Source organism: Hypomesus transpacificus, chromosome 11, assembly GCF_021917145.1.
Source record: "Hypomesus transpacificus isolate Combined female chromosome 11, fHypTra1, whole genome shotgun sequence".
NCBI classification, from domain to species: Eukaryota; Metazoa; Chordata; class Actinopteri; order Osmeriformes; family Osmeridae; genus Hypomesus; species Hypomesus transpacificus.
The window spans coordinates 1,513,808-1,536,197 of NC_061070.1; the positions used below are offsets into that span (position 1 = coordinate 1,513,808).

The 22,390-nt window shown below is 43.6% G+C and overlaps 1 protein-coding gene across 2 annotated transcripts in view; it reads left to right on the plus strand.

Moving 5' to 3' along the window:
- Window positions 1-557: 557 nt before the first annotated feature.
- The window catches only part of msh6 (mutS homolog 6 (E. coli)), a 35,752-nt gene continuing 13,919 nt past the window's right edge, over window positions 558-22,390 (plus strand). For both annotated transcript variants that reach the window (XM_047030035.1, XM_047030036.1), the window contains exons 1-5: window positions 558-948; window positions 8,146-8,357; window positions 12,070-12,239; window positions 12,389-13,021; window positions 14,044-15,913. In XM_047030035.1, the coding sequence (XP_046885991.1) occupies window positions 698-948; window positions 8,146-8,357; window positions 12,070-12,239; window positions 12,389-13,021; window positions 14,044-15,913 (3,136 nt within the window). In that variant the 5' untranslated portion in view covers window positions 558-697. The remainder of the gene's footprint in view (window positions 949-8,145; window positions 8,358-12,069; window positions 12,240-12,388; window positions 13,022-14,043; window positions 15,914-22,390) is intronic.

Genomic DNA, 22,390 nt, shown 5'->3' on the forward strand with positions numbered 1-22,390 from the left:
AGATTGCAATATCGGCCCAATGACGGGAACAACATTCAATTTGTGTTGACGGGCAATGTCCCCCCTTTCAGCCCACCTGAAAATGAGCTTCAGTCAAACGTGATCATCAACTGGAGACAGGGCATGTATCTCTGCTGCCCTCCTGCGGCCTCTTTTCATACATGAAAGTCAACGTTCAAAAACTGGCACGGTTGACGGCACAGACGACATAATGGTAACGTGGGTATGGAGCCATGTGCAGAGGCAGACAACACTATGGTATCTTGTCAAAACAAAAATGCTGAATTGAGTCAAATTCAGGAGTTTGAGAACCATCATCAGCCGTGACTCCCGCGACCAGCACCCTAGATATGCATAGATCGGATTCCCTCGAGGTACAGCAGAATCCAAAAGCCGTTTCACCCAATTAACCAAGAAACTCTAACAGACACGAAGCAAAGAGAGCTTAATGAAAAACTACTTTACAGTAAGAGCTAAAAAACCAGCCGATAAAGCCAACAAAATAAATACAATAATACATATAAAAACATGATCACGTTGCTTCCGTTTCCGTCCTCTTCGACAATGCTGCGAAAAACTCCGACTGAGCATTTCGCGGGAATTGTCTGCGGGCGGTGCACGCAATTGAGGTTAGAAAGAGTCCGAACTTTCAAATCACATACTTTCTACATTTTCTAGTTTTTGCATTAGAAGCCAAATGGCCAAGCAAAGCACCATCTTTAATTTTTTCAACAAGTCACCTCCTCCGGTGTCCAAGCCGAAGCCAAGCCCGTCTCCTACTGAGGCAGATGTACCGTCCTCCGTCCTCAAGTCCAACTCCTCTCCTAGCGAGCAAGCTAAGCTTGCAGCCCCAAAGAGTAACAAGACTCCGGCCAAGACGAGCAAGAAAGCGGCCAAAGGTGGATTCAGCAAACTGTTTGGAGATAAAATAGCATCAAAGAAGGAAAGGTAATTCCAGCATCATGTTAGGCTAGTCACTCACCAGCTTCCTGGAAAAGGGCTTACTGAATAACGTTCAGCCAAATTCCGTCACAGACTTCAGCTCTGCTAAGCAAGATGAGTGATTTCAGTGAATGGACTTAACGCGTATTTAATAATACAGCGTTGTGGTTGTATTATTGCCTACCTTTCAATCTACTTTTTTATTAATAACAGCATTTGTTGCCCAGCAGTATCAACAATTTTGAGTGATTGTAGTTTAGGGAACGTTGTAGGCTACGTGAAGAATGACGGCTGACTGTTACATGCAGTGCTTCTGCAAACAGCAAAGCAGCAAGAGATCTGGGGCCTCAAGTATAAACGTTGCTACGCACAAAAAGTTGTGTTGTGATGTATAAAGATCGGCAAAATGTGCGGGCCGTCACGGAAAGTTTTGAGCAGACGTGAGAATGTGCGGACTGTACGCACATTCTTGTCTGGCTCTGTAACATGGCGAATTAACTGAAGTGCCGAAATTTATCAAACATTACCAAATAAAGTTTACAGTACTAGCTCTACGTTAATGACGTTGACTATTCAAAACACCTACAAATAAAAATATGATCATTCATTTGGATGCCCACATCAAAATGCCAAAACCCATAACGGGAAATGCGATATAGCCTTCTGTTTAATCCGCCACCACTTAACAACTTCTGTTAAACTTGAGGGTGTCAAACAAACGACAAAATCAGTCAGGAAATGCATGTCACGCTAACCCCATAGCTGCCACGCTGTTACTATGCGCCACCACTCTTTTCTTCATTTAAAGTTTTACATCGGACCGTTTCTTCCTAATTTCTGCCATGGTCCGGTTCATTGAACCCACAGCATTTATGGCCCTATAATAATAATAATAATAATATTATTTGTAATGCACTTTTCATTTAGCAAAATCTCAAAGTGATACAGGTTAAAAACAAGAAAGGGCGCAAATAGTGAGTTTTCCACTCCGCCGACTTTCTTTTGTCGCTAATATCCGATGACAGGCCGCCAAACAGGACAAATGTTCTCGCCTCCACACTTGGTTGTCAGAACCTCGATCTCACAATCATAGTATTTCGTCGAATAAACGCAGCGAAAGTTAACGTACATTTTAGGTGCAGGACCTGGCGTACGACCGGTTTTATACATGTGAATATTTCTGTGCGTAGGTTCTTTTCGAGGTTTGGCCGTATGCCATCTTCTGAAATCTGCGCAATCCTTTATACATGAGGCCCTTGGTCTAGTTAGCTGGCTAGCTAATGTTAGCCAGGAGACAATTTAGTATCAGTAATATGATGTAGCTAGTCTGGCTGAGTGGTTTTAATGCAAGCAGTTCTTGAGTAGATGTAGCTAACTATGCTGGTCTCTTCCCTGACTACTGTCGTGGTGGAGTTCAGCACCCAGTTGTTCTTAAAAAAAAGAACGAAAATTATCTGGATCAGAATTATCTGGATTTTGAAATCCCATGTTTTGCCATCCAGGATCAAGTCATCCATCTTACTTTTGTGCTTGTTTTTCAAAGCAACATTGGAGGCTAAATATCCAATAGTTTCTTCTACAATTTTCAGTTCGTTTTCGTTGGTGCAGACCAGCTTATTGAAGCTCCTTTTTTAGGAGGCGAATTTCAAGACCGGCTTTGGTTTGCTCAACTTGGGGAAGAGTGATTTGTTCCTCTGCCAGATGAATCTGTACTTCTCTTTCATATAAATTAATGAATATGTACTACATGATAGGAATATAGTTATATTTGACCAATTTCGATTTTATTACATTTTGTTCCTAAAATCCACCCTTCTGCTGGGATCACAGGGTTTTTCCTGGGTCAAAATGAGTCTTTGGTGCTGCAAAAAACAAAAAAGTCTGTATTACCGTGTCAACTTATTAGCAGACATGTATGTGTTTTTTTAAATTATTATTTCAATTTCATAAATAATGGAGGCTATGCTTGAGGAAATAATTTTGCTTCCACTTAAGATAAAAATAGATAGGCTAATAGATTGACAATAGTCCATGCAGGGCTCTAGAGTGCGACCAATTTGGTCGCATATACTACCAAAATTTGAACGGGTGCAACTAAACATTTTCCTAGGTCGCACCGGAGCACTTAACCTCCTGGAACGAAGCGTTTGTTTCTTCTTTGACGGAACTCACACTCATGGTTGGATCATAGCGTGGTCTAAACTAATCAGAGACAGAAATGGGGTGGGTCTTTGGCTTTGACCTGTTGTCCAGATATTCCTGTAGGCCTACACTGCTCCGTGCTGTGTGATAGAAATTACTACCTGAGCACCAGAGAATCAGTTACGGCAGACCTGGGCATTGTACGGCCCACGGGCCACAACCGGCCCACAGGCTGTCCCAATCCGGCCCGCGTGAGGTAAATCAAAACATTTTAAATAAATAAATGTGTTGAGCGCTAGTAAATATGTAGTCCTGAAAGACTAGTGATCAGGTGATTTTAAATGTGCGTTTGCGCAACCTCACCGACAGGAGAGTTAGCTGTTGGTTAGCCTCCTCGAAAATGAAAAACGAAGGGTTGATACAGAATGTAGAGTTTTTAACAAGACATGGATTTCTAAGTATCAGTTTGCTGAGGTCAAAGCTGTGTTCTTAGTTCGCTAAGGTCGCTGTGTTGAAGGATTATGATTTGAATCGGCTCTAAGGGACTAAAGAAAAAAAATAACGCGGACATAATAAGAACTTGACTGATTCAGTGGGCGCGGGCTGAAGGTTTGCTAGTTAAATTGCACACCCGGATCATCACCTGTCAGCTGTCCTTCGCATGTCCACCTCAGACATTCAGCCAGATTTCGATGCACTTGTTAAAGCCCACTGGATTCCTCTCACAGAACAAAATGAACTGAAAAAAAGTATAGCTTTTTATTTAAAGTTGATCAATTGCATGTCTTTAACATACTGCAAAACAACTTTTCAGTGTTGGTGAAGATAAACTATTTACAAATAAAATGAAACACTGATGTAATGATTATTTAAGTTTTTACTGTTGCTTCAATAGTCTTTTCCTAGTTGACCAACATATATACAAATATTTATATAACTATTTACAAAATATCCTTATTCTTCTAATAACCAGTAGCAACTAATCAAAATATATACTTAACTGCTTTTTACAATGGGGGAAAATGAATAGTGAGCAGAATAAAGTTCAAGTTATTGTTGATGCGGCCCTCCAACACATTTCAAGTTTCTCATGTGGCACCTTGTCAAAATTAATTGTCCACCCCTGAGTTACGGAGCTGGGCCATGGAGCTAACCCATGGAGCTAGGATTTTGATAGTAGGGAAGTGTGGCAAGCTGGTTTAGCCAAGGCCAAAGGGCAAGAAAGCCAAATTACAGGGGTTGGCCATCTGAAGGGTATGCTACAGCAAGGGGGGGACCCGCTATAAGACTTTGAGCCATGAAATGTTAGGTCAGTAGCACTTTCTATTTTGAAATGTTTATTTTGCTTGCAATATTTTTGTTTGGCAGCTCAGTGAAGCACCTAAAAGATTTTTATTTTTTGATACAGTTTAATTGTGCTTCAAATAAAACCAATATTTACCTACACCTTATTCTTGTTTAAGATCATTTACATAATATATATGAATGTATATGGAGCGTGATAAAAAGGTGACCTTGAAATTGTGGCGACGCAAGGAAAGATTTGAGTGCACCTACAGTGCCCTCCAAAAGTATTGGAACAGTGAGGCCAATTCCTTTATTTTTGCTGTAGACTGAAAACATTTGGGCTTGACATAAAACGATGAATGTGAAACCAGAGATCAACGTTTCAGCTTTTTTTTCCAGGTATTTACATCAGGATCTGATGCACAAATTAGAAAATATCGCCTTTTTGTTCGAACCCACCCATTTGTCACGTGAGCAAAAGTATTGGAACATATGACTGACAGGTGTGTTTTGTTGCCCAGGTGTGTCCTATTACATACATTATTCAATCAATAAATACCACTGAATGTCTACACTCAGGTTCAGATTGGGTAAGATAGGTTTTGTCTATGCAGACTGTATTCAGAGGTGAAAACAACATGAAAACCGGAGCGCTGTCTTTGGGTGAAAAACAAGCAATTGTGAGTCTTAGAGAAGATGGAAAATCAATCAGAGCCATTGCAGAAACATTGGCCATAGCCAGTACAACCATTTGGAATGTCCTGAAGAAGAAGAAAACTACTGCTGTACTAAGTAACAGACGTCGAACAGGTAGACCAAGGAAAACATCAGCAGTTGATGACAGAAACATTGTGAGAGCTGTAAAGAAAGACCCTAAAACAACTGTTAGTGAGATCAGCAACAACCTCCAGATGGCAGGAGTGAAGGTATCACTATCTACTGTTTGCAGAAGACTTCATGAACAAAAGTACAAGGGCTACACCAGAAGATGCAAACCACTCATTAGCAAGAAGAATAGGAAGGCCAGGCTGGAATTTGCCAAAAAGTACAGAGATGAACCTCAAAAATTCTGGGACAAAGTTTTATGGACTGATGAGACAAAGATTAACTTTTACCAAAGTGATGGAAAGGCTAAAGTTTGGAGAAAGAAAGGAACTGCTCATGATCCCAAACACACAAGCTCATCTGTGAAACACGGTGGAGGTAATGTCATGGCTTGGGCTTGCATGGCTTCTTCTAGGACGGGCTCATTAATCTTCATTGAGGATGTAACACATGATGGCAGCAGCAAAATGAACTCGGAAGTCTACAGAAACATTTTGTCTGCCAATTTAAGGAAAGATGCAACCAAACTGATTGGCAGAGCCTTCATCATGCAGCAAGATAACGACCCAAAACACACTGCCAAAACAACAAAGGAGTTCATCAGGGGCAAGAAATGGAAGGTATTAGACTGGCCAAGTCAATCTCCAGACTTAAACCCTATAGAGCATGCATTTTACCTGCTTAAGAGGAGACTGAAGGGAGGAACCCCACAAAACAAACAACAACTGAAAGAGGCTGCAGTGAAAGCCTGGGAAAGCATCAAAAAGGAAGAATGCAAAAGTTTGGTGACGTCAATGGGTCACAGACTTGCTGCAGTTATTGAAAGCAAAGGATTTGCAACTAAATATTAAGTCTTATTCACTTAAATATGTTTTAAGTATATCTGTTCCAATACTTTTGCTCACATGACAAATGGGTGGATTCAAACAAAATGTGATATTTTCTTAGTTGTGCATCAGATCCTGATGTAAATACCTGGAAATAAAAGCTGAAACGTTGATCTCTGGTCTCACGTTCATTATTTGATGTCAAGCCCAAATGTTTTCAGTCTACAGCAAAAATAAAGGAATTCGCCTCACTGTTCCAATACTTTTGGAGGGCACTGTATATTTTGTGCTGGTGCACCTAAATAAAAAAGTTAGTCGCACCAGTGCAACCAAGGTAAAAAGTTAGTCTGGAGCCCTGCCATGCCCCATGGTGCTATCATGTATGGTTAAAAGATGATCAAGGTTTACCTCTACATATATATGCAAACTACTGAAATGTATATCAATAGAATGTAGAACTAACCAGTGGTCAGAAATGGAACACACAAATTATGAAATTGAAGTTTATCTATTATTACTATTCATTTTTATTATACAAACTAAGCTAAGGGGAGGCAGTTAGTTGCACATTCAGCTTGTGAACATTTCACCCTCTGCTTTTTGTTGACCCCCTGGTAGAAGGATCTGACAAGGCCATGATAGGGTTAGGGTTAGGCCATGATAGTCTATCAACTCTATTACTATTGATCAAAACAGAACGAGGGTTCGGCTGTACTTGAAAAATACTAAAAAAAATATTTGCGGACATGCACTGCACCAGTGATTTAACTGCGATGATGGCTCCAATAGAAGTTATAGCGAGCACATAGAACTTTATATATTTTTCTAATCAATGTATTTATTCCCAGGTGTTTTGCAATTTCCTTTTATTTTCTTCGTGCCTACACTATATCTTATCATTCCAGGTTAAGAATACCAATGGAAGCTGAACTTTTGTCAGCATTTTGAGTGGAAATTTCATTTGCATTTGTACAGGTGTAGTCGTGCACGTTGGGCTGGCCCTCGCAGCGGAACGACAGTTTAGTGGCCATTCTGTCCATTCGCGCACCTCACAGTTGCGTATTGATCAGACAAGAAGACACGCTTATCAACTCAATTACTATTGATCAAAACAGAACGACATTTTGGCTGTAGCCAACTTGAAACATACTTCTTAGAACATATTCGCTGACATGCATTGCACGTGTGATGAACACAGCTTTTATTGTTTGTTTTTTCAACGCAGACTTTTTTTTTGCCTTAGGCGCTCGGGGTTTGTCATAGGCGCTCGGGAAAATGGCTTTGGCGCCCAAATGTTCTCTATGCAGGAAAAACCCTGGATCAGAATGATCTCGTTTTTAAGATCAAAGGTATCCCAATCCTACTAACAAGTTTTGAACAACACATATTGAAGGGTTGATCCAGATCAAAACCAAGTCTGGATTACGTGATCTAATCCAATTTCAGAATCCTTTTTTTATTTTGAACAACCAATTTTTAAGATTTGATCCCATCCAATAGCCGAAATCCGATCAGATCACTTCTGAACAACAAGCTGGTCAGCACAACCGAAGATTAACTCTGAAAGAAACTAGAAGAAACTATTGGATATTTAGCCTTTTCTGATTTTGAAACGCATGTTCAAAATATTCACATTGTAATTATGAGGAATGTTGGTTTGTTTTTATTTGTTTGCGGGTCAGATAATGGCTCTGACTGTTTGGATAGTTTTATTTGGCCTTTTTCTGTCTCAAAACACTTAAAAGTGACCCCCATGCTGGCTATTGAACCTGTTCTTTACGTAGCAAGAAGCCTACATTGTTATATGTTGTCCCATTTATAACACTGAGAATTCGAATTTGGTCATCTTGAAAAGTTTGTATCTGAATCAGGGTGATCCAATCCATGTTGCTTTGAAAAACCAGCTCAAAAGTAAGATTGATTACTTGATCTTGGATAGCAAAACATGTGATTTCAAAATCCAGATAATTCTGATCCGGATTAAACCTTTTGAACAACTGGGCCCAGAGGTTCAGGAAGAGAGGAGGGGGATCTGCATTAGACTGCAGATATAGAAGCCGCAGGTTTGAATCTTCTCTGTTGAGGATCAAAGCACCAGCTAAATACACTCGTGTGTTTTTAGTGTTTCCAGCCCGGCATGTCCTTTCAGCGGCGGCGCTCTTGTGTGGGCCAAACTGGAAGGGCATCCCTGGTGGCCGTGCATGGTAGTGCCACAGCCACTCAGCGGGCAGCAGATGCGCGGGCGGGGGAAGGACCAGCGCCTGCACGTGCACTTCTTCGATGAGCCCCCAACCCGTGGGTGGGTCAGCACCAAGTACCTCCGGCCATATACAGGTGTGTGTACAGCTACAGTGCCCTCCAAAAGTATTGGAACAGTGAGGCGAATTCCTTTATTTTTGCTGTAGACTGAAAACATTTGGGCTTGACATCAAATAATGAACGTGAGACCAGAGATCAACGTTTCAGCTTTTATTTCCAGGTATTTACATCAGGATCTGATGCACAACTAAGAAAATATCACATTTTGTTTGAATCCACCCATTTGTCATGTGAGCAAAAGTATTGGAACAGATATACTTAAAACATATTTAAGTGAATAAGACTTAATATTTAGTTGCAAATCCTTTGCTTTCAATAACTGCAGCAAGTCTGTGACCCATTGACGTCACCAAACTTTTGCATTCTTCCTTTTTGATGCTTTCCCAGGCTTTCACTGCAGCCTCTTTCAGTTGTTGTTTGTTTTGTGGGGTTCCTCCCTTCAGTCTCCTCTTAAGCAGGTAAAATGCATGCTCTATAGGGTTTAAGTCTGGAGATTGACTTGGCCAGTCTAATACCTTCCATTTCTTGCCCCTGATGAACTCCTTTGTTGTTTTGGCAGTGTGTTTTGGGTCGTTATCTTGCTGCATGATGAAGGCTCTGCCAATCAGTTTGGTTGCATCTTTCCTTAAATTGGCAGACAAAATGTTTCTGTAGACTTCCGAGTTCATTTTGCTGCTGCCATCATGTGTTACATCCTCAATGAAGATTAATGAGCCCGTCCCAGAAGAAGCCATGCAAGCCCAAGCCATGACATTACCTCCACCGTGTTTCACAGATGAGCTTGTGTGTTTGGGATCATGAGCAGTTCCTTTCTTTCTCCAAACTTTAGCCTTTCCATCACTTTGGTAAAAGTTAATCTTTGTCTCATCAGTCCATAAAACTTTGTCCCAGAATTTTTGAGGTTCATCTCTGTACTTTTTGGCAAATTCCAGCCTGGCCTTCCTATTCTTCTTGCTAATGAGTGGTTTGCGTCTTCTGGTGTAGCCCTTGTACTTTTGTTCATGAAGTCTTCTGCGAACAGTAGATAGTGATACCTTCACTCCTGCCATCTGGAGGTTGTTGCTGATCTCACTAACAGTTGTTTTAGGGTCTTTCTTTACAGCTCTCACAATGTTTCTGTCGTCAACTGCTGATGTTTTCCTTGGTCTACCTGTTCGAGGTCTGTTACTTAGTACACCAGTAGTTTTATTCTTCTTCAGGACATTCCAAATGGTTGTACTGGCTATGGCCAATGTTTCTGCAATGGCTCTGATTGATTTTCCATCTTCTCTAAGACTCACAATTGCTTGTTTTTCACCCAAAGACAGCGCTCCGGTTTTCATGTTGTTTTCACCTCTGAATACAGTCTGCATAGACAAAACCTATCTTACCCAATCTGAACCTGAGTGTAGACATTCAGTGGTATTTATTGATTGAATAATGTATGTAATAGGACACACCTGGGCAACAAAACACACCTGTCAGTCATATGTTCCAATACTTTTGCTCACGTGACAAATGGGTGGGTTCGAACAAAAAGGTGATATTTTCTAATTTGTGCATCAGATCCTGATGTAAATACCTGGAAATAAAAGCTGAAACTTTGATCTCTGGTTTCACATTCATCGTTTGATGTCAAGCCCAAATGTTTTCAGTCTACAGCAAAAATAAAGGAATTGGCCTCACTGTTCCAATACTTTTGGAGGGCACTGTATATCATAGGTGTGTGTGCGACTATATCATATATAGGTGTGTGTGTACAGCTATATCATACAGGTGTGTGTACAGCTATATCATACAGGTGTGTGTACAGCTATATCATAGGTGTGTGTACAGCTATATCATAGGTGTGTGTGTACAGCTATATCATACAGGTGTGTGTGTGTACAGCTATATCATATGCTAGTGTGTGTACAGCTATATCATAGGTGTGTGTGTACAGCTATATCATACACGTGTGTGTGTGTACAGCTATATCATATACAGGTGTGTGTACAGCTATATCATATACAGGTGTGTGTACAGCTATATCATACAGGTGTGTGTGCGACTATATCATACAGGTGTGTGTGTACAGCTATGTCATACAGGTGTGTGTACAGCTATATCATAGAGGTGTGTCTGCGACTATATCATATACAGGTGTGTGTACAGCTATATACAGTGTGTACAGTGATTATATTTGTGGCGGTAGGCAGGGGTGGAGCCAGACGTTGTCAGGGGCGGATCTAGAAAAATATTCATGGGGTGGCAAAAGGGCTGCAGGAGATTTAAGGGGTGGCACCCCCATGGCAGAAGTATATTTACATTTAGTCATTTAGCAGACGCTATATATGCTGATTTAATCGCAGTCATATTAATCAATGTTTATTTGGAATCAATGTTTATTTGGAATGCCCCCAAATTAAGACATTTTTACTCAAAAACATTAGGCTACATTATTATGGCACATTATTAAAGCCTTAAATCAAAGATATTGAGGAAACACTGAAACATTGTTTCAAAAGTGTTTTCATTGATTTATTGGCTATTGGTTAATCAATAACAAATCACCAAACCGAAGGTTGGACAACTTGGTCAGCTACTAGTAGAAGAATGTGCAACAAGTTTGAAGTTTGTATGGTCGATTTTGACAAAGTTTGAACATTTTGTGTATTTAAATGTCTGCTAGGTTTTTCGGCATTCAAGCTCTCTACTCTTTTACCCCAGTTCCTAAATATGACACAGAGCGCAGTGGGGAGGGTGGTTGGAGTCGTCTTATCAGGGCTCTACGCTAATGTTTTCACCAAGGAGTACATGTGCTCCTAAATGAAAACATTTAGGAGCACAGTGTTTTTTTAAAAATTGTATTCGCTTATTAAACATAAAAAAAAAAAACAGGGGCGTCGTTAGACCCTTTTTTCAGGGGCACGTGCCCAGTATAAATCTGCTGTGCCCCAGTAAAATCTAAAGTTTGAGTTTTAACAAACCGAAAACGCAAAGCTTGCATTAACTATAGATGTCCCTGCCAAGCTGATATCAAACTTGCGTCCCTGAACTGTTATATAGTGGCTTGAGCGTCAATAGCCTAATAGTTTCAATAGCCTAATAGTTTCAATAGCCTAATAGTGCACTGTGCGTAACAAGCTTGGAAGAAGGGATATGAATAGGGGCCTGTGCCCCAGTATAGTTTTATGTCTAACAACGCCACTGACTTAACAGTTAATGCTAGACAACTAGCAACTTTCACTAGAACTTTTGATAGAACTAGAACAAATAGTTTAAGAAACATGTATATAGTTATAGTTAATATTTTCTTAAAATACTGGGAAATTATAGACTATGTAAGCACGCCACAGATTAAAAGGCTTGGTAGTCAAAAGCTAGAGCTAAGCAAAAGCAATAGACCCAGAGCCAAATAAAAAGAGAGTTGGGACACTTCCATAGACTTCCATTGTAGTCTAATTGAAGAAGGCAGAAGTAAAGCGTGTCATTTGGGGGCTAGTTTGTGCGATAGATTAATGAGTTCTCGGAGAAGGGAGACTGGCGATTTGGATTGGAAGGGAGAAAACAGGACAGAGTAACACGGTGGATATCGCTATTTAAAAAAGGTGGGGAGCACTAATTACGATTCAAAATGTATCAGAATGATATAACTGCAGCTGAGCGTGTATCAAGTAATGTGGTGTAGCAACAGTCTTATCAGCGGCTGAAGGATCTTTTAATGTCTGTTGAATCTACCTCTGCCCCCCATCTCTCCTCCCCCCAGGCTCCGAGAGCAGTGACACTAAGGTCGGAGGCGTGTTCTTCAGTGGAAAGCCTGTGATCCGTAGGGCCATGGAGCTGGCCGACGCCGTCCTTGCCCACAGCCCTGAGGCCAGGCTGCAGACGCCCATGTGCAACCTCCCTTCTGACGAGGAAGAGGAGGAGGACATGGAGGTCAGGACATCTGGTTTTAACAGCAGTTTGTGACCTTAAAGGGCTACAGTGCAGTTGGAGTTGATTTATTGGACGACGGCATTACGAGTAACAAACCACACGTGATAATCCTCTGAAACGTTAATGTTCCTGTACTACTACTTCCACAGCTGGATAAGTCTACTCTGTCTGAGGAGGAGGAGGAGGAGGAGGAAGAAGAGGAGGAGACGAAGGCCAAGGCCCATCGGCGTTCTACCCGTGCTGCCGCGGAGCAGGGCAACAAGCCCAAACGCCGGCGCATCATCGTGGCCTCGGAGAGCGAGGGTTCAGAGGAGGAGTTCAGACCAGACAAGGCGACAGGGAGCAGCGAGGAGGAGGATGAGGAGGCCGTGGTGAGCAGCACTGAAGAGGAAATGGAGAGTGAACCAGACAGCCCCATCAAGCCAGTGAAGCGTAAACGCCCTGTGGAGCAGCCCTCAGCCACGCCCAAACCCCGGGCCCCCCAGGGCCCCAGCAGGGCCTCCCCTATGGCCAGCACCAAGACCCGCCTCTCTGCCTTCTCAGCCCCCGACAACGTGGAAGGCCCGGCGGGGGGGGCAGAGGGGGGCGTCTGGGACCACGAGAAGCTGGAGTGGCTGCAGGCGGGGAGGAGGAAGGACGCTTGCAAGAGAAGACAGTCGGACGAGGAGTACGACCCTACCACCCTGTACGTCCCTGAGGACTTCCTGAACAGAACCACGCCAGGCATGCGGCGCTGGTGGCAGCTGAAGGCCGAGATGTTCGACGCAGTTCTCTTCTACAAGGTGGGCGTGAGAGACCGTTACAGGGTATAGAGCCTTAGAACTCATCTGCGTTGATCACTTGCATCAGTAAGAGATTAAATATACTAGTTTAGAGTACTGTTTCATGTAGTACAAAGGTATTCATTCAATTTGAGCTTTTATTAGCTTTACACAAAGTGACCTACAGCGTAGAGGGTAGGGACTCGCACAGGCTATGGCTAAGGTTGCCTGGGCAACTGCCTGTGAATTTAAACAGCTGCAGCAGTAGACCTAGATTTTTTAAATCGCCACCCAAAACATTTTATAAAGTAGCCTTATTCACTTCCAATCGATAAGACTATGGGCAACGAGAGTGGAAGTCACAAGGGGGAGGGAGGTATGCCCCCTACTCTGTTTACTCTGCGGTACTGCACGCGACCGCCACCTGAGCCTGCATTTTCTTGCACTTAAGAGACGGTTGTTTTATTCTGTGTCGATAAAAAAACTGCTTTGACGGTGTCAGAAAAGGTGAGTTTTAAGTCGTAGAAATGTATAACAAACGAACAATCATCATCAAGTTTTATGAAATCAATTAAAATCTTCATAAATCCAGGCTCAGTTTGCCACATTTAGCCTAAATAATCAGACGGCTAGCTTGCCTACCAGACAACCAGCCCGTTAACACATGCTAATTTTTTGGTAGGAAAACTAAGCTACATGTCTGCTGATGGTTAGTTTATAACATTTTGTTTTAACAACAAAAATACATGATGGAAGTAATGCATGACATTAATTATTATCATTAGTAGACAGGCTATTCCTTTTTCTCGGGGGGGGGGGGGGGGGGGGGGGGGGGGTAACCTTTTTTCAGGCCAGAGCAACTACCCTTAAAAATTCCTGTGCACGTCCCTGGTAGAGGGAGGTGTGGAACATGAGACCTCTTGATTTGCTCCATCTGAAAAGTACTTGTTTGGACTACCATGAGTGACTTTTGCATCCTTTTGTCTCCTTCCTTCTTTCTCCTTTTACATTTTACATCCTTTTACATCCTTTTTTTTCGAAAGGTGGGAAAGTTCTACGAGATGTACCACATGGACGCTGTGATTGGCGTGAACGAGCTGAACCTCACCTTTATGAAGGGCTCCTGGGCCCACTCTGGATTCCCCGAGATCGGCTTTGGCCGTTTTTCTGATGTGTTGGTCCAGAGGGGCTACAAGGTGGCCCGCGTGGAGCAGACAGAGACTCCTGAGATGATGGAGTCCCGCTGCAAGGCCATGGCAAGGCCCACTAAGTTCGACCGCGTGGTGCGGCGTGAGGTGTGCAGGGTGATCACTCGTGGGACCCAGACCTACAGCGTGCTGGACGGGGCCCCGGCTGAGAGCCACAGCTCATTCCTGCTAAGCCTGAAGGAGAAGGCAGAGGCGTCCGGGCGCTGCTACGGGGTCAGCTTTGTGGACACGTCCGTAGGGGTGTTCCACGTGGGGCAGTTCCAGGACGACAGGCACTGCTCACGGCTCCGGACCCTGGTGGCACGCTACGCCCCGGCCCAAGTTCTGTTTGAGAAGGGGAACCCGTCGACAGAGACTCGCAAGATCCTCAAGTCCTGTCTCTGCTCCGCCATGCAAGAGCCGCTGAATGCAGGGAGCCAGTTCTGGGATGCCCAGAAGACTCTGAAGCAGCTGTCTGAAGAAGACTACTTCAGAAAAAGTACGCAGGAGGGAGTCAGCCTGCCGGCTGTGCTGAGCTCCATGACCTCCGAGGGAGACTCTCTGGGCCTAACTCCCAAAGAGGGGTACGAGCTGGCTCTGTCTGCTCTGGGAGGCTGCATCTTCTACCTCAGGAAGTGCCTGGTGGACAAGGAGCTGCTGTCCATGGCCAACTTCCAGGAGTACATTCCGGTGGACGTGGAGCTGGAGAAAGCGTCCGGGTCGAGCAGCTTCTTTGCCCAAACCCGCCAGCGTCTAGTTCTGGACGGGGTGACGCTGGCCAACCTGGAGGTCCTGCAGAATGGCTCTGGTGGCGCGGAGGGCTCGCTGCTACAGCACCTGGACTCCTGCTCCACACCCTTCGGCAAGCGGCTGTTGAAGCAATGGCTCTGCGCTCCACTTTGCAACCCGGCGGCCATCGAGGAGCGCCTGGACGCCCTGGAGGGCCTGATGGGGGCGGCTGGCCCGGCGGAGGAGGCCTCGCAGCTGCTGAAGAAGCTTCCGGACCTGGAGAGGCTCCTCAGTAAGATCCACAGCATCGGTTCGCCTCTGAAGGGCCCGGAGCACCCCGACTCCAGAGCTGTGCTCTACGAGGAGGTCACCTACAGCAAGCGCAAGATCGCAGACTTCCTGTCTGCGCTGGACGGCTTCAAGACCATGCAGGAGGTCACGTCAGTTCTGGCACCTGTCGCAGATGGCTCTCAGTCCAAACTGCTGCGCCAGCTTTTGAGCCTGAGGTCCGACAGAGGCGAAGGCCTCTTCCCAGACCTGTCCTTAGAGCTAAAACGCTGGGACACAGCGTTCGACCACCAGAAGGCACGCACCACCGGCGTGATCACGCCCAAGACAGGCTTCGACCCTGAGTACGACCAGGCGCTGAGTGGGATCCAGGCCTGCGAGGCTGAGCTGCAGGCCTACCTGGAGCGCCAGCGGAGGCGTCTCGGCTGCCGGAGCCTAGCTTACTGGGGCACCGGGCGCAACCGCTACCAGATGGAGGTCCCGGACAGTGTGGCTGAGAGGAACGTGCCGGAGGAGTATGAGGTGAAGTCCACCAAGAAGGGCTGCAAACGCTACTGGACCCGTGAGATTGAGCGTCTCTTTGGGGAGCTGCAGAGTCAGGAGGAGAAGAGGGATGCTGCACTGAAGGACTGCATGAGGAGGCTTTTCTACAACTTTGATAAGAACTACAGGGACTGGCAGACTGCAGTGGAGTGCATGGCTGTTCTGGGTAAGATGGTGTGTACGTATGTGGCTGTACTGGGTAAGATGGTGTGTATGTGTGTGGCTGTACTGGGTAAGATGGTGTGTGTGTGGCTGTACTGGGTAAGATGGTGTGTATGTGTGTGGCTGTACTGGGTAAGATGGTGTGGCTGTACTGGGTAAGATGGTGTGTATGTGTGGCTGTACTGGGTATGGTAATGGTGTGTATGTGTGGCTGTACTGGGTAAGATGGTGTGTATGTGTGGCTGCACTGGGTAAGATGGTGTGTATGTGTGTGGCTGTACTGGGTAAGATGGTGTGTATGTGTGTGGCTGTACTGGGTAAGATGGTGTGTATGTGTGGCTGTACTGGGTAAGATGGTGTGTGTGTGTGTGTGTGTGTGTGTGGCTGTACTGGGTAAGATGGTGTGTGTGTGTGGCTGTACTGGGTAAGATGGTGTGTATGTGTGGCTGTACTGGGTAAGATGGTGTGTATGTGTGGCTGTACTGGGTAAGATGGTGTGTATGTGTGGCTGTACTGGGTAAGATGGTGTGTATGTGTGGCTGTACTGGGTAAGATGGTGTGTATGTGTGGCTGCACTGGGTAAGATGGTGTGTATGTGTGGCTGTACTGGGTAAGATGGTGTGTGTGTGTGGCTGCACTGGGTAAGATGGTGTGTGTGTGTGGCTGTACTGGGTAAGATGGTGTGTATGTGTGGCTGTAATGGGTAAGATGGTATGTGTGTGTGTGGCTGTACTGGGTAAGATGGTGTGTACGTATGTGGCTGTACTGGGTAAGATGGTGTGTATGTGTGGCTGTACTGGGTATGGTAATGGTGTCTGTGTGGCTGTACTGGGTATGGTAATGGTGTGTGTGTGTGTGTGTGGCTGTACTGGGTATGGTAATGGTGTTTTCCCACCATTGTTTTGGGTGGTGGACCCTTCTTCCTGCTCCCCTAAAAGAAAGAGGAAAACATCTCATAATGCCAGAAATCTCTGTGTCTATCTGCCTGTGTATTTCTTTTATGGAATTTTAGGGCAGCAATCTTACAACGATTATCTCGAGAACTGAACACTCTGCAAAGTTCATATTTTGCAGGTGTCCTTTTTATAGAGTTTTTATGGAGTGCCGTGCTGCGATTTACTTAGTTTGGATTGCGTTTCAACATTTCCCGAAAAAATTGCCAGTTTGACGAGGGATCTTTTTCGGCCATGTTCAGCTCGCACCATATACGCTTCACTAGCGCATGGATTAGGAGGCTGTATCGGGGGCTGTATCGGGGGCTGTATCGGGGGCTGTATCGGGGGCTGTATCGGGGGCTGAATGATAACTTCAGTGAGTTTTGTTTTGTAAATGAACTAATGCACTTCACCAAGGCATTCGCAATGAAATGAAACTAAGCGCTTAATGCACTGGAGTTCCTAGTAAAGAAAATAGGAAAGATTTATTTAGAAGCGAATTCGCTTTTAAAACCGATATGGCCAGGTTAGTGCCAACTGCTGGCATAACATTGAATGTCTGCTTTCAAAGGGGTTTCTTTAACTGATGAAATGCTGGCTAGCTAACAGAACAACAATATTTAAATCAGAATTGGTTTTATTCGTAATGAAAGTTCACCCAAACAAGTAATTTACTGTGGCAGGAAGTTGCATACACTACATTTACATTTAGTCATTTAGCAGACACGCTTATTCAGAGCGACTTACAGTAAGTACGGGGACGTTCTCCCCGAGGCAAGTAGGGTGAAGTGCCTTGCCCTAGGACACAACGTCATGTGCACCTTCCGGGAATTGAACTGGCAACCTTCCGATTACTAGCCCGATGCTCTACCCGCTCAGCCTCCTGACACCCGACACTAAACATAAGAATCATAAATAAAGTAGCGTACAAAGTCTGACTAATACTAAGGGGCTGAAATATGTAAACAATGTAGATTAAAATAAAAGTGGATATACTTAAAATGTAGATCAGTAAATCTTGTCACAAAAATGTATTTGTTTTACGTAGGGCTGTCCCCACTCAGTCGACTAGTCGATTTTCTGGTCGATATGCTCTTGGTTGACTAAAATATTTTTAGTCAAGCTGCCATATGGCAGTGTGAGATCTGATTCCCGCTTGTGTCATCATTGCTGAATTAACGAAATGGTCTACAGAAATTGTAGATTATATTATTTAAGACAAATGAAGCAAAAATATATAATTTAAAAGAAAAGGTGTTACTGTTTTCCCTTTCCCCTTCTAATCTGCACTTTGTTTTGGTATTTTGCAAACGGCACAAGCACAATTGGCTGCAGAACTACAAACTCTGCCATAGCCTACTTTGTCGGTGTTATTAGTCAAAATGGCAAAGAAATGTGTGGTATGGCAGCAAGTACATGAGTACCGGGTGACTCGAAAAACGTTGAATGCAAACTCTGCCAACAACGGTTTAATTTTCATAGTTCAACGTCGAACATGATGTAGCCTTTCACCTGAAAAACGTAAGTTGGTTTAGCCCTTCTTCGCTCATGCTAATGCGCTGGGTTGAAAAATGAATATGCCTATTATAAGAATCACATCCAAATCGAATGACATTATCTTCTCCGGCCAAGACAACAAAATCTCTGTTGCAGCGTTCCCCACTCAGCTTCTACTTAAGTTCGCATGCTGCAAGTTCAGCTGCTAAAAAGGTCCTCGACCTAAGTAGCCTGTCGTTCACAACGTCAATCATGGCGTGTCATTTTATTTTGATTGAAGCGGTGGATGAGGGAGCTGTCATGGTATACGATTTAAAGGGAATGTTCTTTCTGGAAGAAGTCACATGGCCGTGTGCATTGCTTTTGCCGTGGTGGATTGTATGATCCATGTTTTACTGCTTAAGATTAGGGTGCACGCACAATAAGCTTGACTACTTAAATCTGACTTGAATTAGTAGGACTGCGTGAGCTGAAATTGGCCTTTATGGAACCGCTTAAGCCCCGTTTGACTAATTAAACTTATTCAAGTCTGGTTTAGGACTTTAAGTCTAGCTTTTTTGAGCGGCCTTTATGGAACAGGCCCCAGGATTGAACACCCCTGACTTAGGTCGTACTGAGTTCTCCGCCATGTGTTTCAGAACAACGTTACTCAACAACGTCTCTCCGATGGTCTTTCCTCTACCTCAGCTCTGCTTCGTGCTCAACTAAACTTTATTTTTTTTACTCAAACACATCCGCGACTTATTGAGTTGTGTAAGAATTGCGCGACACAACGAATCGATAATGAAATTCATTGCCAACGCTTTTCAATAATCGATTTTAATCGATTTTAATCGATTTTAATCGATTCGTTGTTGCAGCCCTAAAGTCAAGTGATACAGCCTAGTGGGCTAGTTCAAATTTGTATCTTTTAAAAAAAAAACATTTAAGCATGGATGCTGCACGCATTGTGCCAGACAATGAAAGTCAACAAATAAGCTAGCGCAACTCCAGAGGAAGCAAACATTCATTGGAGTAAACTGCTTTTGTTGGCAAGTATAAGCAAGCGTTAATGATGTATGAAAATAACGCCAGTGGGGTTGATTTGCTGGACAAAGAAGAATTGGTTAAAAAAAGGGGTCCTCTTCTGTCGTTTGGAAATGGTTTGGTTTCAAGTTATCCGACATCGACCAACAAACAGTAGCCTACTCTGTAAGTTGTGTTGTTGAATTGTGCTAGCCAAAGATGGAAACACTAGCAATCTTTTTCACCACCTGAAAGCAGGGAGGTAGACAGAAATTGTATTTTTCCTAGAAAAAAAAGACTTAAATAATAATTAGCGCAACATTTTGGATGAAATTTGTTGGACACCCTGTTTCTATTTATTCAGTTGTACGCGCACATCCAGTTACAACATGGTGTTAGAGTAGAACAAATAATAGACCAACTGCAAAAACAGTGACACCTTTACTTTGCAATATTCAGCAAAGGTAACAACAAAACACAATCTAAACATCATGTTCAACCAACAGAGCTCATTAAAGGCTGGACAAACAGCATAGTGTAGATGATACAAGCGCAGAGCGCACACTTAGGCTATTACAAGCACAAAACGGACAGGCAGAAGGCAAAAAATGAATCTAGGTAAAGTTCGGTACACGCTGAGGCAGGATGACAGGGCAAAGGTAGCACCAGACGACAGGCTAGTAGAGGAATCCAGGGCAAATACGGTCCTGGGCAGGTCACTTGTTTAGCCATTATTGTGGTGATGTAGGCACATTGGCTATAAAGCAGCTAGTCTAGCAAAGTTAACTGGCTAAAGGCTGCCCAGAGTCTTCGGAACCCCTACCAACCATAGCTACCAACCAATAACATTTAGTTATTTAGCAGACGCCCTTATCCAATTACGTTCTACAACTTGCTTCAACAGTTCCATTTTATTCGGAAAACAAATTAAACACACACCAGTCAACTATAAATCAGGTTTATATTAATATATTTTCTTAAATACATTTGAATAATAAAATACATTTAAAAAGCATTTTGATAAAACTGGCCTGGCTTAGTAATGTGGGCGGGCCGGTGCCGCCCTGGCCCAATACTGGCCACGCCCCTGCCTGAAACCCATGAATGTGCGCGAATATGAACAATCTACCAGAATGCGTTTAACAAATCAAATGCCAGGTTGGTTAGAATTGTGAAATGTTTTTTTGTAGGCCAACAGAATCGCGTATTCAGCCATGTAATAATTGTTTATAGCTAATTCACAAAAAATATTGAAGAGTTTCCTTGCGATCCCATAAACATAGGCTACTGTTGAACGCTTAAGTCGCTCTTCCATGGCAAAGCACTGCAAAAGTTGGAAAATTCAACTCATGCGATAGTTACCCAATCCAAATCCGTCCGAGTTTGGTAGATTAGCCGCTGCGGTGCGGACCGCATTGTCATGACATTTTAAGAATAACTAATATATTGTGATATATACATACCGTTACCATCAGTGCTTACGAATTATACCGTGATAAACATTTTAGGCCATACCGCCCAGCCCTAGTGGAGGTTGAACAAGTACTTGAGAGATTTTCAATTGTGATCTGAAAAATATAGGTACCAAAGCCACTGAGAAGAACTGTCTATCACCAGCTGCATCACGGGCACTGCATCTATAATTCCAGAAATCTGTGTGTGTCACCGACATCTTCCTGGACACTGCTCTATGTATAATCAAGCTATACACTCCCAAAAAACGGACCCACGAGATAAAGCTGTTTTCACACATGTGCTTCTTGCTCGTCACCTCAAAAGTTCAATTCATTTGCAACTAAAGTTTGCGGAACGTTGCCCTTGTTATTTTTAACTGATTGTCTGTCTCTGAGTGGGGCTACCAATCCACTGGCAGAGACTACATTTGCGTGAATTTTCCTACCGTATTTTGTGGGAAAATAAGCAATATTTTCCATAAGCCGCACCCCACTAGAATTGGAGCTTCGTGTTTGTAAAACTGAGTACAGGTCGCACTGGAATATAGGCCGCACTTTAAACGGGAACAACGATACTGTAGCGCCGGCAAGCGTTGAGCGGAACAATGCACACAACTGTTTATATCCCCGGAAGCACTTTTCCAAAGGACAGCTTGGACAGCGATCTACCTAGACAACATTCCCAATCAGGGTGAACACTCAAATTATCTAAACTACAGACCATAGCATTACACATATCAAAACAGAACGAATACAACAATAGAACTCCAAAGAGTGCTGGGCAATATGGGTGCAAAATTATTGATATGTATATATCCATTCGATAACGATAATTCAGACGATAGACCACAGATCCGTAGTAGGCTAGTAGCAAAATAAGTCTCTTCCTCCACTTTTTCCCTCCACTTGGCATAAAGTTTAGGCAACGCGGTGTGAGAGAAGTGTTTGTGGCCAGGGAGCACGCTCCTGGTGTCAAGTAACATAAGCTTTTTAAAAACTTGCTTTTTATCAATACCTTGGCGCAAACTCACACTTTATGCATGTTTCAACAAGTGATTTTGCTTCAGGGGGTGAAAAAGGTTTGTCGTATTTCCAGACCTGTTTGTTTATTACACAATGCGCCGAACATTGCTCTGCTCTTTGTCGGATTTCAGAAAGCCAAACGACTTCCAAATAACTGAAGAACACGAACCCTTTTTATCAATAATTTCTTCATTGGAAGTTGCTCCCTCGCCATGGCTATCGCTGCCACTGTTTTCGGCAATAAAACTAATTTTGTGTTTAACATTAGCTACTCCACTCAAGGTGCTCAGTATATTTTAGTGAGCGTAGGCTACCATTTCTATGGAACTTCCTGCTGCATCACAGAAATGTTATGGATTGTTGTCTTAATTATTCTCCATCTAAATTATCGATATTATTGAAAATGAATTGTTACGACATCTTTATCGAGGGAAGTCATTACGTCAATAAATCGATAAAGATATCGTAGCATTAGCAGCAGACTTATCCCCCCCCCCCCGGGCCGCCCCCCCCCCAAACGTTATAATCTATACCAGAGCAACAATATCAGCTACCAGAACAACAATA